This window comes from Alnus glutinosa, chromosome 12 (assembly GCF_958979055.1).
Source record: "Alnus glutinosa chromosome 12, dhAlnGlut1.1, whole genome shotgun sequence".
Lineage (NCBI taxonomy): Eukaryota > Viridiplantae > Streptophyta > Magnoliopsida > Fagales > Betulaceae > Alnus > Alnus glutinosa.
In genome coordinates this window covers 19449923-19465830 of record NC_084897.1, presented here as the reverse complement: position 1 = coordinate 19465830, position 15908 = coordinate 19449923, and the positions used below count along the sequence as shown (strand labels likewise).

Sequence of the window (15908 nt, the reverse complement as noted above, 5' to 3'; positions counted from 1 at the left end):
ACGTGACAAGTAGAACATGTGTTAGTATTCTTAGGTGGGTGACGTGAAAATTCGTTAAAAAAATAGACGAAGGAGTGACGAAAGTACAAATTGGAAATATTCATTAAAGAGAGATACCACCTGTGACGCTTTAAAACCAAGACGACGATTAGATTTAGGGCCTAACCATATGTATCTATGAGCTATTTAACCCTTTAGTTTTTACTGAGGTTCAAATTATGTGACGTGAAAAATGTTTTAACAAGGCTTTGGATTCATTTTTTATTAAAAAAAAAAGTTTAAAATTTATCAAATTATTTTTTAAAACTTGCACCGTTATCAAGTGACTCTCTCTCTCTCTCTCTCTCTCTCTCTCTCTCTTTATATATATATAGTTATTCTGCTAACTTTTTATAGAAATGAGTTTTTGGAAGAGAATCGCTTAGGAAGTTTATTAAAAATACATTAATATACATATTTGGACACTACTCTAAACTTAAAAGCATATACTTTAAGCTAATGAGTTTGGATCCACTTAGGTATATTAACTATACACTTTTTTTTTTTTTTTTTTTTTTCCCTCAGTGTGTGATACAACATTCACGCGTGCACTCACAACAAATCTTTCATTCGTGTGAGAGTCTCTTCCACATTGACTTAATTCTCCCTCGCACGAGTCCTTTTACAAATCCATGAGTGTCACAGGTACAAGAGTTGCATCAATTATGAGTTGTCAAATGCAACTTTGCTCAAAGAGCCAAGCCAAATCCGTAAAGAGCAAGGCATTGGTTTAAGCATAAGCTAACTATAGCCCTAATACCAATTGTTATAAAGAGAATAACTTAGGGAGTCCACCAAGACGATGGTAGTAGGACTACACTATCTCACAACAAACTGGGGTAGCTGTGCGGTCACTGTAACACTTAGGAAAAATAAAGGTTAAAAAAAATTAGAAAACTTGGAGATAATGAAATAAAATAAATTAAGTACATAAATATTGATGCCGTGCAGAACTAGGCATATTCTAACAAAGCATGTGATAGTAATTAGTAAGTAGGGACTTAAGATTTAAGGTAAAAGAAAATTCAGATAGATAATCACGAATAGTGGAAGGAAAAAATCACAAATTTTGCTTCCTTCAATTCGTCCATCCATTCCAAGAGAGAGTTTAGGGAGTGATTTTGAAAGGGTTCTTGAGAGATTTTAAGAGAGAGAAAGAGAGATGAGAGGAAGGCTTGAGGAAGGAGGAAGCTTGAGAAAAAACTTCAAAGGATACACACTTTCCTCCTCCATATACCCAAGTTTGATATGGACGTTTATAGTCAACAATTATTGATGGTGAATCTACATATATTTTCTTCTTTTATAATAGGAAAACAATAAAAAAAACCCACAATACTGCATTGTTAATAATTTCTTGCAAAAGCATCTTAGACTTGTTTTTATTGTTGACCAGCACTATTAAATTAGGTAAATTTAAGATATGCAAAGAAAACATGTTAAATTCCTGATACAAATTTTTACTTATATTTTTGTGCCAAACAATATCTTTCATTCACTTATGCTTCATTTGTTTCGACGTAAAATAGTTTTGTCGTAAAATATTTTCAACGAAATCATTTTTCAGAAAAAAAAACGATTTTCCTAAAAATATTTTCCAGCATTTGGTTCGTATGAAAAAATCACCAATGACGAAAAATCATTGGTGACGAGATTCCATCACTAATCAGCAGGATTCCGACTACTGTTGTCGAAATTTGGCCAGAACGGCCAAAATTCGGCCAAAGAGGCTGGAATCTGGCATAGAACGGCCGAATCCCGGCCAGCTGGCCGGAATCCGACACAAATGGCTAGATTCCAACCAGTTTGGCCGGAATCTGGTCTATTGGCATCTGACTACGGTGGCCAGACGTCTTCATATTCCGGCAGAAATTTCACCGACGGGATTTTGACCGGTGCCAAAATCTGGCTTGTCGGAATCCGACGATGGTTGCTAGATTCCGGCAATAGTCGACTGCTTGAGCGTGAAGGTCGACTGCGTTGTTTACAAGAGAGTCAACTGCATTTGCTGTATGGAAAAAATGATTTATGCTTTTAAAAAGCGTAAATCATTTTTTGAAATTTACTAAGTATTTTTTGTTAAACGGAAATCAATTTTAAGTTGACTATTATTTTCGCCCAACCAAACACCGAAAAATGTTAAAAATATTTTACGCCGAAACAAACGGAATATTGATTAAAATAAATGTGTAGTGGAATAAAGAATGATTGCTTGATCCGTTTGTTAAAGTTTTGGTTTGATGTATTTTGTTTTTTCTTTCAAAATAAAAACATTAACAAGTAAGGAATTTGTAGCCTCTAAAGATTAATATGTCCTCATCACCAGTAGTCACTACAAGAGCATTTGCCATCAACAAAGTGATGGAAACGATTGGCATCTCTTACAACAATTTCCCTCTTAACAATCTTCGATATATATTTGGTCACAACGTGACAGTCAATACAAACACGTAGATTCTTGGTGATCCTAATCAAGCTCCCAGCTGGTGTGTTTAAAAGACCAAATGCAATAGCTATTCTCTCGCTGTGGCCCCAAAGCAACTTCACCTTCATTGCCTCGTCTACATCACGCAGAACACAACTGGTATCTGCCACATAACCAGAGGCCTCCACCTCTATCCTCAAACTTTCCAAAAACTGATAAACATCTGCCCAATTTGGATGAAAATAATCTCCAGCAAAAAATGTATACACCTGGTTTCCCACTTCAATCAAACTATAGCCGGGTGTTTTTTTCAGCCCCCTTGTCCTCATGAGGCCTCGAATGTAATTCACTGTATCCCATCTCCTTGCTTCAGCATATATGTTTGATAACACAACATAAATTCCAGGATTCATGGAATCTATATGAAGCAATCTATCTGCAGTTTGTATACCCATATCAATGTTTTTGTGAGTTCGACATCCGCTCAGCAAGGCTTCAAGCACAGCGCTGCCTGGTTCAAAAGGCATTTGTTTGACAAAAGCCCCAGCTTCCTCAAGACGGCCTGCCCGGCTAAGAAGATCCACAACACAAGCATAGTGCTTCTCAGTGGGACTAATGTTATGGTCTCTCTCCATTCTGTGAAACAAAGTAATACCGTCTTCCACAAGCCCCGAGTGACTACAAGCAGTTAGAAGAGCCACAAAGGTGGTTTGATTTGGTTTGAGTCCCTCCTCTATCATTTTTCTATAGACAACAACAGCTTCATGCCCATGGCCATGCATCCCATAGCCTGTTATCATTGAGTTCCATAAAATAACATCTCTACAAACAGAACCACTGCCAAATACCCTCTCTGCAGAATTTATCTTTCCACACTTGGCATACATATCAATCAGGGCTGTCATGTTAACTACATCAAATGCAAAGCCACGGCGAAGTAAACAAGTATGGACACTTCTTCCTTTCTTCAAAGAGCCCAGGTGGGCACAAGAATGGATTAAACTAACAAGAGTGACAGAATTGGCTGCAACTCCCTCTTCTTGCATCTGACTAAATAATTTCAGGGCATCTTCGGCATGTCCATTCTGTGCTAACCCTACTAGCATGGCAGTCCAAGTAATCACATTCCTATTCTTCATTCTGTCAAATACAAAGGACGCCTGCTTCAAAGCACCACATTTGGAATACAGATCAACAATTGCAGTAGACAAAATGAAATTCAAATTGAGACCCTTTCTATACATACAACCATGGAGGATTTTTCCACCATCTAAATCAGCTGTTTGAGCACAACCCTGAAGGAGGCTAATCATGGTTCCTGAATCAAACCCGACACCACTAGATATCAACCTATGAAAGAGGTCAAGAGCTTCTCGCACCAAACCATTTTGAACAAACCCAGACATCATAGCATTCCATGAAACCAAATTTCTCGTGGGCATGCTAACAAAAGCTGATTGAGCACTTCCAACATAACCCATCTTACTATACATGTCAACCAATGAGGTAACTACTAGAACATCATCACCCATTCCTAATCCAAATACACACCCATGAACACATTTTCCAAGTTTCAAATTCTTCTTTTCTGTACAAGCTTGAATTAAGCATGCAATAGTTACGGGACTTGGCCTAGTCCCCCAACGACGCATATCAAAAAACAAATCAAAAGCCTCATTAAGATGGCATGCCTGCACATACCCACCTATCATAGAATTCCAACAAACAACATCCAGTTCCGGCGTTGCATCAAAGATCTTTCGCGCTTCATCAATACTACCAAATTTCACCAAGAAATTTATCATCGAACTCCCCAAAAACCGATTCTTTTCAACCCCATTTTCCACTGCTGTCCTAATTACTTCCCTACCCATTTCATAATCTAACAAGCCCATGCATGCTCTGAGTGCAAAATTACACGTATAACTATCAATTTCCAAATTGCAAGACCCCATCATTTTAAACAACTCAAGGGTCTCATTGTACCGCTCATTTCTTACATACCCACCAACCATGGCATTGCATAGAATGATTTTTGGCTCAGAAAATTGATCAAACACATGACGGGCATTGCCCATGTGACCCAAATCACAATAAGCCTTAATAAGTTTTGTAGCCAAAATTTGGTCGTTGGATATAGAATTGGTGATAATCTGGGTGTGGATGGACTTGACCTTGATAAGGCTGTTTGACAATTCCTGCAAAAGCGACAACAATCTGTAAACAAATAGACGATGGTTGGTTGTGTTGGGCATCACTGAATGGACGAGTAAAGCTAGAGAAGATAGAGGAGTGGACAAGTCTCAAAGCCATAAGCTACTCTGTGCTGACCAAAATGCGCGCTAATCTCGTTCGCATTTGGTAACTTCACACTTCACAGAGTGCAACAGAAGTAACGGTCACTTTCTCGCTTCTGGGTTCGGTAATGTAGGGCATGTTCGGTTGACAATTATTTTCTAAGTATTTTTTTTTTATTTTTTTATTTTAAGTATTCAAATTCTACTCAGATTTTATTTAATTTTTTTTTTTTTTTTAAATTTTGTCTTAGATTTTTTATACCATCTAAACATAATTTCAAAAAACAAATTCTCTCGATATTTATAATTTTAAATATTTTTTAAAAAGATCACACACCCAAACGAGTCCGTAAGAACTAAAAAATACAGATCGGGTAAAAAGATTTCTTACATATATTTATTGAGTGACTAACTTTCTGAGTAATGTGTTATACAAATGCCATTTAATTGGGATTACATGATAATGAAAATCATTCATTTAAGGGTTGATTTTTAATGCAATATTATCAAATTGTATAACAGACGTATAACAATTTACTAAATAATATTATATTTTTTTTTTAATTTTTATATTTTTGGATGATATAGTGGGTATAGATATGTTTTTTTTTTTTTTTTGGTATATAACTTAGAGAATGACTAAATTAAAGAGAAACACTAGTTATTATAATTCTATCCAATATTCATCCAATAATATTGATGTAATACTCCCAATCAACCCTTAGATTAATCATTGTTAAATAATGATAAAAAAAAAAATTCAATGGTTAATTCGAAGTGCCAAATCAGTATTGTTGGATGAATGCTGAATAGAATTATAATATCTACCTTTTCTCAAAATTAAATCACCTTAATGTATGATTTCTATAAATAATTTATAAATGAACGACATTTTTTTGAATCATGGATTATTAATCTTTTTATCAAAAACCATCACAATTGCTTGGAGGCATTAAGCTTTCAATTAAATTGACATGTCTCTCGAACAAACGACATTGTAGATGCTCTAACATCAAACAAGAACCGATGATCTGCTTGCTGAAATGCCCCTAAAAGACTTGGTCCCTGTTCATTGATGGGCAGGACAGCCATGCAAAACATATCATCATTCTCAAACACTTGGAAGACAGCTTTAGAAATTAGAATCCACCACAAGTTCTGCTCCCAAAAAATGAAAAGTCATAGATGGCAAGGCCGTCTGATTCACGGCTGAAATGACTCTAAAGCAAAGATCATACGGCACTCGCTCTCCCTCTATAGGATTCCACCCATATCTCATCAAGTGCCTCACCATCTCAACTTTTACAACATTGTATGCATCAAGAGCAAGAAAAGATTGCCCGCTTCCCGAATCAATAGCAAAACCGCTCGTACCTGTCAGAATATAAACTAAATGATTAAATTCATCCTGAACATAGTATTGAACACTATTTCTATTATTCACGTGTGTTAGAATATAAATTAAAGAAGAAACTTCACAAAACATCCTAAACTTTCACTGGATTTGAACTAATCTTTGTAAAATTCAAAAACTCTCAATTTTAACCATCGACCTTCTTATTTTTTGCAATGTCCCCTAACCATTAGTTTAGCATTAAATCAGATTGCAAAAGAGGTGAAATGATCTTTATGCCACTTACGATTTTATAAAATTTAAATTTAAAATTCAAAAAAGTTACAAAAAAAAAAAAGAAGAGGTGACCCAATGTCTTGTGACCCGGCGTGGGTCACGGCTAACCCAAAGTGACGTAGGGGTTAGAAACCCACTTTTTTTTTTTTTTTTTTTTTTAATTATTATTAAATGAAAAAAACAGGGCATTTTTGGTTATTTTCAAAGCATGTTATGATTTAACAGAAAATTCTAACGGATGAGGGGTCATGCAAAAAATTAGAAGTTCAATAGTTTAAATTCAAAGTTTTTTAATTTTAGGGGGATAGTTCAAATCGAATGAAAGTTGAAAAGGTTTATGTGAAGTTTTTTTATATCAACTTAAACTTTTGAAATATAAAGTAATTTAACAATACCATCATCGTTAAGCTTAAACACGGCCGGATCGATCAGATGCTGCATTGCATCGATGCTGATGCTGTAACACGCAGATTACTGAAATGGAAATGGAATGGAAGAAATGTAATAACAATGAAAAACAATAAAATTGGAAAATGATATTATACTGAAATTAGGCAAATTCGAGGATGCCTAAAACCTCCGTGAGTGATTTGAGGTACTCTCCCTCCATTTTCAGCCAGACTGAATTACAACTTAAAACCATTTACTGGTTTTGTTTATATAAACCTACTTAAAGGCTTACCAAACTAATAAGGCTAAAGGCCCGTTATACTACTAAGGCAAATGCCCAATGCTATTATACCCATAACACTAAGCCCACTACTAATATACCTACGACAGATGCCCGACATGCTCACGTAGTATCTGGGAATTCCTGGCAGCATTGGCGTTGTTTGTACTTCTCCTCTTATTTGTGCATCAGGGCCAAAGTGCAAGTATGTGTAGGTTCCCTGTTCATTGGTCCATGAAGGGAGACAGTATGAGAAGCGTAGGTTGGTGAAAGAACCCAGTTGTCTTAGGATTGACCTTCTCCCATAACAGAAAGAGAGAAGAATAGAACAAGTAAATGCTTTTAAGGTGCGTTATTGAACCGCTTTTTTGAAGAAATTATTTGCACTCATCAATTCTGACAAATTGGTATGGATTGAATTACAACAAATATTTCTCTACGATAGAATCGAAGGAAGACATATATATGTAGTTTGGTTGCGTTTTGCACCAAACGAAACTAAATCAAAAAACCCTAATTTCTGTGTCTAAAAAACTAGCCTACAATATATGGACTCTTTATAGTTTTAAATCGGCAGCTGTTTTGATATATGTTCAGAAATAGACAACACACTTATAAATGCCAATTTGACTCTTTTTTTTTTTTTTCTTTTTTTTTTTCAGGATTTGTTAGAAAAATAAAAGAAAGTAGAAAATAAAAATTGCTCCCAGGGTGCTTTTCTTCAAAAATAATTTGTCTTCACCAGAAAATTGTATGCAAAAGGTAACAACAAATATTTGTTTAGGATACAATTGAGCCCTGAAATTTTCTGTTGTTTAGTTGCGTTTAACACCGTACAACCCACTATCACGCTCGTGCACGGTACAAACTAGAATACACACAAATACATAAACTCAAGCATTACTTTTAAACTAAATGCTTGAAGTAGCTGGGCCTTTTAAATGTCAATTTAGCTTCCTCTTATCTTTTTTTTTTGTCCTATGTAAGAGTCTCTTCATTCAATAATGCCTTCAATTTAAAACATATTATCAAATCACTGAATAAATATATACATATTAATTTTAAATTTAATACCTTCCTTTTAAATTTAACATTCTCAAACCACAAATTATATATATATTAATTTTGAAAAATGTTTGAACACTACCTCCGGTATACATAGGCCTGCTTGAAAATCTCCCCACCCAATTCTCCCCCTCTCTGCGCACTGTATATTGTCCTTGTGCACAGTGCACAGGTCAGAAAAGTACAGCTTTAAAAAAAAAAGATTTTTCACTTTTCTACTTTACCTCTAGCAGAAAAAAAAAATGAAAAGCTATGAAGTGATGAAATACGCATCTTGACAAGAGTACAAAATGAAAAAAAAAAAAAAAAAACAGTTCATTCTAGAGCACGTCATGTATATGCACATTTCTAACAATGAATCTTTTACTTTTCTGTTTTACCCCTAGCAAGAAAAAAAATGAAAAGCGTTGAAGTGAGGAAATATGCGTCTTTCCAGGGGTAAAAAATGAAAAAAAAAAGTACAGCTCAAAATAGATTTTTTACTTTTTCATTTTACCCCTGACAAGAAAAAAAATGAAAAACATTGAAGTGAGAAAATACACATCTTGATAGGGGTAAAAAATGAAAAAAGAAGAAGAAAGAATTCATTTTGAGGCACGTCATGTATACGCATATTCTTGACAATGAATTTTTCACTTTCTTGTTTTACCCCTAGCAAAAAAAAATTGAAAAGCGTTGAAATGAAAAAATATACGTCTTGCTAGGGGTGAAAAATGGAAAAAAATAAAATAAAAAATTTCGTACATTTTCGACCTGTACAGTACACAAGGAGATAAAAGTGGGTGAAATTTTTTTCAAACAAGGCCATTAAACTCGTACAGGCAGATAGACCTTCGTGGCATATTTTGGGAACACACGGGATGATCACAAGACACGGCTCGGTACGTCTTGGACTCGTAGTACTTGAAATTCCCGCCGATGAGGGGGAAACAGTAGCTGCAGCCGTCGGATTGAATCCCCGTATCATCGGAACCAGGGTCGACCAACAAGTACGAAGCATATCCTGCTGACCCAACGTACATTTAAGCCACGTAAAGACTACTCCAAGCCAGCAAAATCCCAGGCTGTACTACTGTTTCAGTGCCTTGCTCTGTTTTTTTCTCCACTGTAAAATTCATGGAATGTTTGAAATGAAGAGCGCGGGCTTTAGAGAGTTGGGCTATTCCAGAATGCTTTTCTTCGAGGGGAAGATTTGTGGGGAAGAGAGTTGAATCAATGGAGTATCTTGGGATGGCAATGAGAAGATGGATGATAAGGGTCAGTAAAGAGAGGCTTCTCAAAGCCATTGTCTTGCTCTTATACTCCGTTTGTTTCGACGTAAAATGATTTCTATTGTAAAATGATTTCAGGAAACTCATTGGTATTTGGTGCGTACGAAAAATCACAAATATTTTTTTATATTTTTATTTAATCATATTAACCTATAAAAATCAATTTTTATTCAAAACATATAAATATTAATGTAAAATAATATAAAAATCACCAGAGACGAGATTCCGTCACTAACCGACAGGATTTCGACCACTTTTACCGGATTCTAGCTATAGGATAAAAGGTCGGAATTCGGACAGTCTCGTCAAAATCTGGGTTGGCCGGATTCCGGCCCAGAACGGCTGGACTCCGGCATACTGACTGGAAACTGTCAGAACTGCTGGAATCTGACCGTTCTGGCCAGATCCGGTCAGTCGGCCGGAATCCGGCGACATTGACCTGAGGTAGTCGGATTTCGGTACCGGCAAGATTTCGGTGATGGTCGACTGTGTTGTTTAAAAGGGGTCGAATGCGTCTGACGTCTTTGGAAAATGATTTACACTTTTAAAAAATGTAAATCATTTTCCGAAATTTACAAAACATTTTTGGTCAAACCGAAATCATTTTCCGGTTAACTATTATTTTCGCCCCTACCAAACACCGAAAAATGCCAAAATCATTTTCCAGAAATCATTTTACGCCGAAACAAACGGAGCATTAGTTGATCAATGTGTGTTTAAAGAAATTTGAAATTCTCAATTTTTTTTGAAATCAAGCCGTTTTTTTTACATTGAAATTACGTGAAAAATGCTACAGGTTTTTTTCTTACACTTTATATCATATAAAATCTTTGAGCGAAAAACTGTCTTTCGATTTAGTAAAAAATAAGTATCTTTTTAAAAGTGAAGAAAAAACCTTTTGAATTTTTTTTTTTTTTTTTTTGTTTCATCGTTAATATGTCATATATTTAATATAAAGCATTTTTCACGTCATTTTAATGTAAAAAATGGCTTGATTTCAAAGAAATTTGTGAATTTTAAATTTCTTTGAAATTGTAGGGGATTCTGATCTATAGAATAGACTGAATAGTGGTATTAATTAATTTATTATTTACATTTCACTGGTATTAATTAATTAGTCATCATCAGTTAATTAAGGTAAGTAGGTTATATTTTTGAAACAAATTGCTTTTATGATTAGTGCATGAAAAATTAAAAATTAAGACTTTTCCTCAATTTCTTTTGTATGACCCGTCTCCAAATCCAGAGGGCCAGAGGCACCTACCCTTCTTTAACTGGCAAGAGGGTCCAGTGTTTAGACATGGAATTTATCTTTGAGAGATCATGGCAAGCAGAAGCATTCATATTTGAACATTTATGTTCTTGGTAGAATTTGGAAAAGAGATATATTATGGCATGTTTAGGTAAACCACGTTTTTTTTTTTAATTATATTTTATTATTTTTGAAAAACATGTTTGAGTGGATTTTTTAAATTCAATTTCTACTCAAATTTTATTCAATTTTTTTCAATTTTGTCTCAGGTTCTCTAAACCATCCAAATATGATTTCAAATAAAAATATTTTCTCGGTATTCACAATTTTAAATATAATAAAGAATAATAGAATACAATTCAAAAAAATCACACATCCAAACAAACCCTTAAACATTCATATCTTATTTATATTTGGAAAAAGTATATTCATTTTCTCAAACTCTCACTTCATTGTCAATATGTTTCTCAAACTTCTAATTATGTCAATGTCCCTTCATAAAATACCAAAAAATGTCAATGTCTCTCTAAACGAACAAAAAGAAAAAAATAACCCTAAAAAAGTTTCAATAAGACAAATATATTCTTATATATATATATATAACTAATGCTAAAAAAAACAAGGGTTTTTTTTTTTTAAACAAAAAATTGAAAGTTTGAAAGATTGAAAGAATGAAATTTTTTTGAGAAAAATGAAAATCAAAGGGGTGGCCCAAACTGAATATATTATATATATATATATATATATATATATATATATATATATATATATATATATATATATATATATATAATTTTAATAATTTAATGAAGGGTATGTTTGTCATTGTGGGACATTGACACAATTGATAGTTTGGGTCCTGAGAGGCATATTGACAACTGAGTGGTAGTTTGAGAGGATATGTGTACTTTTTCATTCATTTTTTATCAATCTCTTTTGTAAATTTATCATTGAATATGTGAGATTACATGATTGTTTCATGTGGTCATCCCAATGATGAATTTGCCAATTTCTTATATGAAGATGGACAAAAAAATAAGCAAGAGGTAAAAACCAAACATTTAGTATCCCGCCCTGTTAAAGCCTCCAGCATACATGCCAGAAAGATAACTTTTCTTTTCTTCTTCTTTTTCTTTTCTTTTCTTCTTTTCTTTTCTTTTTTTTTTCTTTTTTTTTTTTTTTTTCAACAATGCCGACAATCTTAACATTAGCAAGAACCTGTAAATCACATTATCTTGTCAATTAAATTGACCATTCCTTCTCTAAAAGTAAGTCTATGACAAACTCGATCAGCAGCCAGTAGGGGAACCAATATTTTTTGGTTTTATTTTTTTTTAAAAGAAGTTAAAATTTTATGTTTTTTAAAAAAATTAAATTTTTCGTTTTTTTTAATAATTTTTTTGTTTGTTTTTTTTTTTTAAAATTAAAACTTTCATTTTTTTTTTTTTAATTTATAGGGATATTTTTGTTTTATTAAAAAAATTATAAGAACATTTTTGTCTTTTTAACAATTTTTTGGTAGTTTGAGTCTTTGAGAGTGGCATTATTCTAATTAAAAGTTTAGGTGAGGGGACATTATCAATTGAATGGTAGTTTAAGAGAGTACGTAGACTTTTCACTTTTTTCTTTTTTTGACAAATAACTAAATGAGTAACCAATTCTTAATTTTTTTTTTGTTTTACCAAATTAAAAAAAAAAAAAAAAACTGAATAAGTAACCGAAAAAAGAAATGGAAAAATAACAAAACCATTACATTAACAATCCATATAATGTGCTTAGGGGAAAAAAAACAAATCAACATCTTGAACAATGCTTAATTCACTTAATAGTATGCCTACATCAAAACAATAAAGGAAAATTTCACTTAACCTACTGAACTTTTATCATATTTATAATTACCCTCTTAAACTTTAAACTTAAAAACTCTCAATTTAATTAGTTTATCAATCTTTCAATTTCATCATATCTTAAGATTTTCAGTTTAATATGTATTAACTAAATATATACAAAGTGAGAAAATACTGAAGTTTATTGCATATGCTTAATTACTACAAGAAGGCCCTCAGGGGAATGCCATTAAGATTAATTATATACTCATAAAGCCACATGGGATATACTAATTATTTGGTAAACAACAGGGGGGAAACAGAGACTGATAGAGTAGGCTAACATTTCCATGCAAATTAACCTCCCTGCAGGAAGCATGGATATCTCAAACAGGTACGCCGCCATACTTCTTAGCAGCCTCCTTACTAGTGATGGTTGGTGTGTAAGTCTCACCAGTTGTTTCGGGCCTAGATGGCACGTTCAAATTGCTGTATCGCCTTGCAGCCTCCCTGCTGTCAATGATTTCTGGAATGGAGTTTCTTTTGTATGGTACTCCTGTTGTGACAGATAAAGCCGTTGCAGCCTCCTTCAAATTCTCCATGGCGGTGGCAATGTCAGAAGTAGGTTTGCCGAGCTTGCCATCACGAGCTGGCTGACTCCGGCCTCCGGTTGTGACCATGGTTGGTTGACTTGGCTCCATGGCGGCATCATTCCTGCGGTAGTAATCATCATAGTCACCATTATTCCTGTTTGCGACAGGGATTTGGCGCCTGTTCGCTGGATTTATAGGGAACCTGTTGGGTCGGCTAGCTTCGGTCTGGACTTTGGTGATGAATTCCTCAACTTCTTGTGGGCGATCTTCAGGTGGACTCGAAGGCCTGCGCCATTTGTCACCGCCATAATTGTAGTCTTTCACTGGCTCAGTTTTATATCCATACTCTTTCACAGGCTCAGCCGCCTTATATCCATAACCTTTCCTTGGCTCCGCCGCCTTATATTCATAGTCTTTCACTGGATCTGCAGCCTTATATCCATAGTCTTTTACTGGCTGATCTGCTTTGTATCCATAGTCTTTCACAGGCCGATCCGCCTTGTATCCATAGTCTTTCATTGGCTCAGCTTTATATCCATACTCTTTCACTGGCTCGGCCGCCTTATATCCGTAGTTTCTCACTGGCTCAGCCGCCTTATATCCATAGTCCGTCACTGGCTCCGCCTTATATCCATAATCTTTCCTTGGCTGATCCACTTTATATCCATAGTCTTTCATTGGTTCGACCTTTGGTGGGGAGCTATGCATTCTGTAGAAATATATGACGTGATATATTATAAAAGAGAAAAAAGCAAAAGCAGTGAAAGAAACTAAATATAATGTAAGTGTTAGGGCTACAATAAAGTGTATTATAAATTTATTACAAGAATAATGCTATTCTAGAAGTAAAAATCAACCACTATATTTTTGTTTTTTTTACAAATGTCAAAGGCTAATTTTTATTGCCATATCATGTAATCATGGAACAGTCTACTAAATAGTATTATTCGTATTACAGTGTAATGTTTATAGAAGGATTAAGAGTACTGCTAAACAAGAAACTCTAAACTAAATAAGAAAGAGATCGAGTAAACTCTACAAGGAAATAGAATAAAACCAAATTTATTAGAGAATATAAGTATTCTAACACCTGTGTCCATAGTCCTTCCCTGTCTCCTTCTTTGGTGGGGAGCTATATCTTCCATACATTTTCTCTGGCTCAACCTTTGGCGGCAGGGAGCTATATCTGTAGCCATAATCCTCCGCAGGCTCAATCTTGGGTGGGGAGGAGCTTTTTCTGAATTGTGCGAATACAGGTACACGGACATGCTCAACAACTCTCTCAACTTTTGCAGCATACCTCTGCTCATAGTCATAGACGCCGGGGATGCTCATAACAATTGGCATTTTCCGGCCCTCGTCATCGACGATGACCGGCCGGCACACATGATCATCGGAGGCGTAGCTTGCTTCGCTCCATTCGTTAGCACGTGGCGGAACTCCATTGTAGGAGGAGTAGCCTCTATTCGCATAACCATACCGAGACATCGATCTCTAAGAAATTTGAGTGATACCTCAAAGAACCTTAATTAGAACTACTATTTCTTCAGTTTCTAAAGGTGTCATAACTTATCCTTAAATAGAAAAAATAATTTTCCTTTGGGCTTACATGACATGATCACATGATACAAGAATCGATCAACTATATTGCGTGGACAATATTTAAGAGAGTATAGAATATTAATACTTTTTTTCATGCACCTTTAGATTCCCTTCGTGTTCTTCGATCAACAACATAATTGAAGAATCATATTCTGCCAATATCCATCCATAGCGACCGACCTCCATTATCATCCCTTGAATGATTTTTTTTTTTTTTTTTTTTTTTTAATAAAAAAAACTCCAGGTTATATATTGCTGGTCCTGCGCTCTGAGAATGCGTTGTATTCACTATAAAAGAATAAAGAAAAACTTCACTTTCTACTTCTGGTCTTTCATCATTTTTGCAATCAAACTTTTAAAAGTGTCAATCTTTTAATTTTTTTCAATTTCATCACTTCGTTAGAATTTTCTATTAAATCCTAACAGAGGAGTGTCAAATTCCTAAGATACCCCATTTTTTTTAGAATTTTTTTTTTTTTTGCAAGGATTTAGGCGTTGGATAGGATTTAACGAAATTTGTAAAAATACTTATACCTGAATTTTAGAATTTCTTTTGTACATATATTTAAAAAAAAATGTTTTTTTTTTTTAAATTTTGACCGCATTTAACGAAAAATCTTAACATACGGGTGAAATTGAAAAAAAAAATTAAAAGAAGAATACACTAAATTAATAAAATAATGAAATTAAAATCAAGAGTGACAAGGAAAGTTTTTGTCAAAGAATAAATAAAAGCAAGAGAGTCAGCTTAACTACGTACAATGCAAGAATCCGAAAAAGGTCTGCTCCAAACTGGATAAGAGTTGGGATATGGAGGAATTCAGTCACTTCCAATGAAAAGATTGAGAAGAATCTTTAGAAAATTTTAGTGTATACATGATAACTAACATGTACGAGTGTTTCCAATAGCTAACATGTACGAGTGTTTCCAATAGCTATATATATATATATATACATATTCTCCATCCATGTCTCCGCAACTTTTTAAGTTCTTTGTCTTCACATATATACTTTTCTTCAAGATATGTAGCTATCAAGGAACGTATTTTCTTAATTTTAGAATCATATTCTGCTTATCGATCTATTCATCCTGGCCTTTATTATGTACATGACCGATAATTCCACAAACAAAATTATATTCCTCTTTTTCTCCGATCCGGCCATAACATATATTTATATTACACTAAACAAATGTCGGTTTACAAAAATTTGCCGAAACCAGTTCGAAGTGGGCCATT

At 34.3% G+C, this 15908-nt stretch overlaps 3 protein-coding genes across 3 annotated transcripts; all 3 read right to left on the bottom strand.

The window, feature by feature from the left end:
* Positions 1-2314: 2314 nt before the first annotated feature.
* LOC133852106 (pentatricopeptide repeat-containing protein At3g12770-like) lies at positions 2315-4881 on the bottom strand. The gene has a single exon (XM_062288783.1). It carries the CDS (start codon positions 4717-4719, stop codon positions 2359-2361), a length of 2361 nt encoding a protein of 786 aa, XP_062144767.1. The 5' UTR covers positions 4720-4881; the 3' UTR covers positions 2315-2358.
* A 1012-nt stretch (positions 4882-5893) lies between these two features.
* LOC133852622 (aspartic proteinase NANA, chloroplast-like) lies at positions 5894-9832 on the bottom strand. The gene is made up of 4 exons (XM_062289391.1): positions 9760-9832; positions 8984-9129; positions 7134-7281; positions 5894-6135 (listed from the first exon to the last, which is right to left on the bottom strand). The coding sequence occupies exons 1-4, from the start codon at positions 9830-9832 to the stop codon at positions 5894-5896; spliced, it is 609 nt and encodes a 202-aa protein (XP_062145375.1).
* A 2828-nt stretch (positions 9833-12660) lies between these two features.
* LOC133852499 (uncharacterized) lies at positions 12661-14684 on the bottom strand. The gene is made up of 2 exons (XM_062289267.1): positions 14159-14684; positions 12661-13777 (listed from the first exon to the last, which is right to left on the bottom strand). The coding sequence occupies exons 1-2, from the start codon at positions 14554-14556 to the stop codon at positions 12862-12864; spliced, it is 1314 nt and encodes a 437-aa protein (XP_062145251.1). The 5' UTR covers positions 14557-14684; the 3' UTR covers positions 12661-12861.
* Positions 14685-15908: the final 1224 nt, after the last annotated feature.

What these genes read in the sequence shown, in the direction of transcription:
- LOC133852622 (XM_062289391.1), bottom strand. Translation starts at nt 9,832, where the DNA reads ATGTCGCCGGATTCCGGCCGACTGACCGGATCTGGCCAGAACGGTCAG. An exon ending in CCGTGTCTTGTGATCATCCC is followed by an intron (nt 7,282 to 8,983) that starts GTGTGTTCCCAA and finishes ACCAATGAACAG; the next exon opens with GGAACCTACACATACTTGCA. An exon ending in TAGTGGGCTTAGTGTTATGG is followed by an intron (nt 6,136 to 7,133) that starts GTATAATAGCAT and finishes ATATTCTGACAG; the next exon opens with GTACGAGCGGTTTTGCTATT.
- LOC133852106 (XM_062288783.1), bottom strand. Translation starts at nt 4,719, where the DNA reads ATGCCCAACACAACCAACCATCGTCTATTTGTTTACAGATTGTTGTCG.
- LOC133852499 (XM_062289267.1), bottom strand. Translation starts at nt 14,556, where the DNA reads ATGTCTCGGTATGGTTATGCGAATAGAGGCTACTCCTCCTACAATGGA. An exon ending in GGGAAGGACTATGGACACAG is followed by an intron (nt 13,778 to 14,158) that starts GTGTTAGAATAC and finishes ATATTTCTACAG; the next exon opens with AATGCATAGCTCCCCACCAA.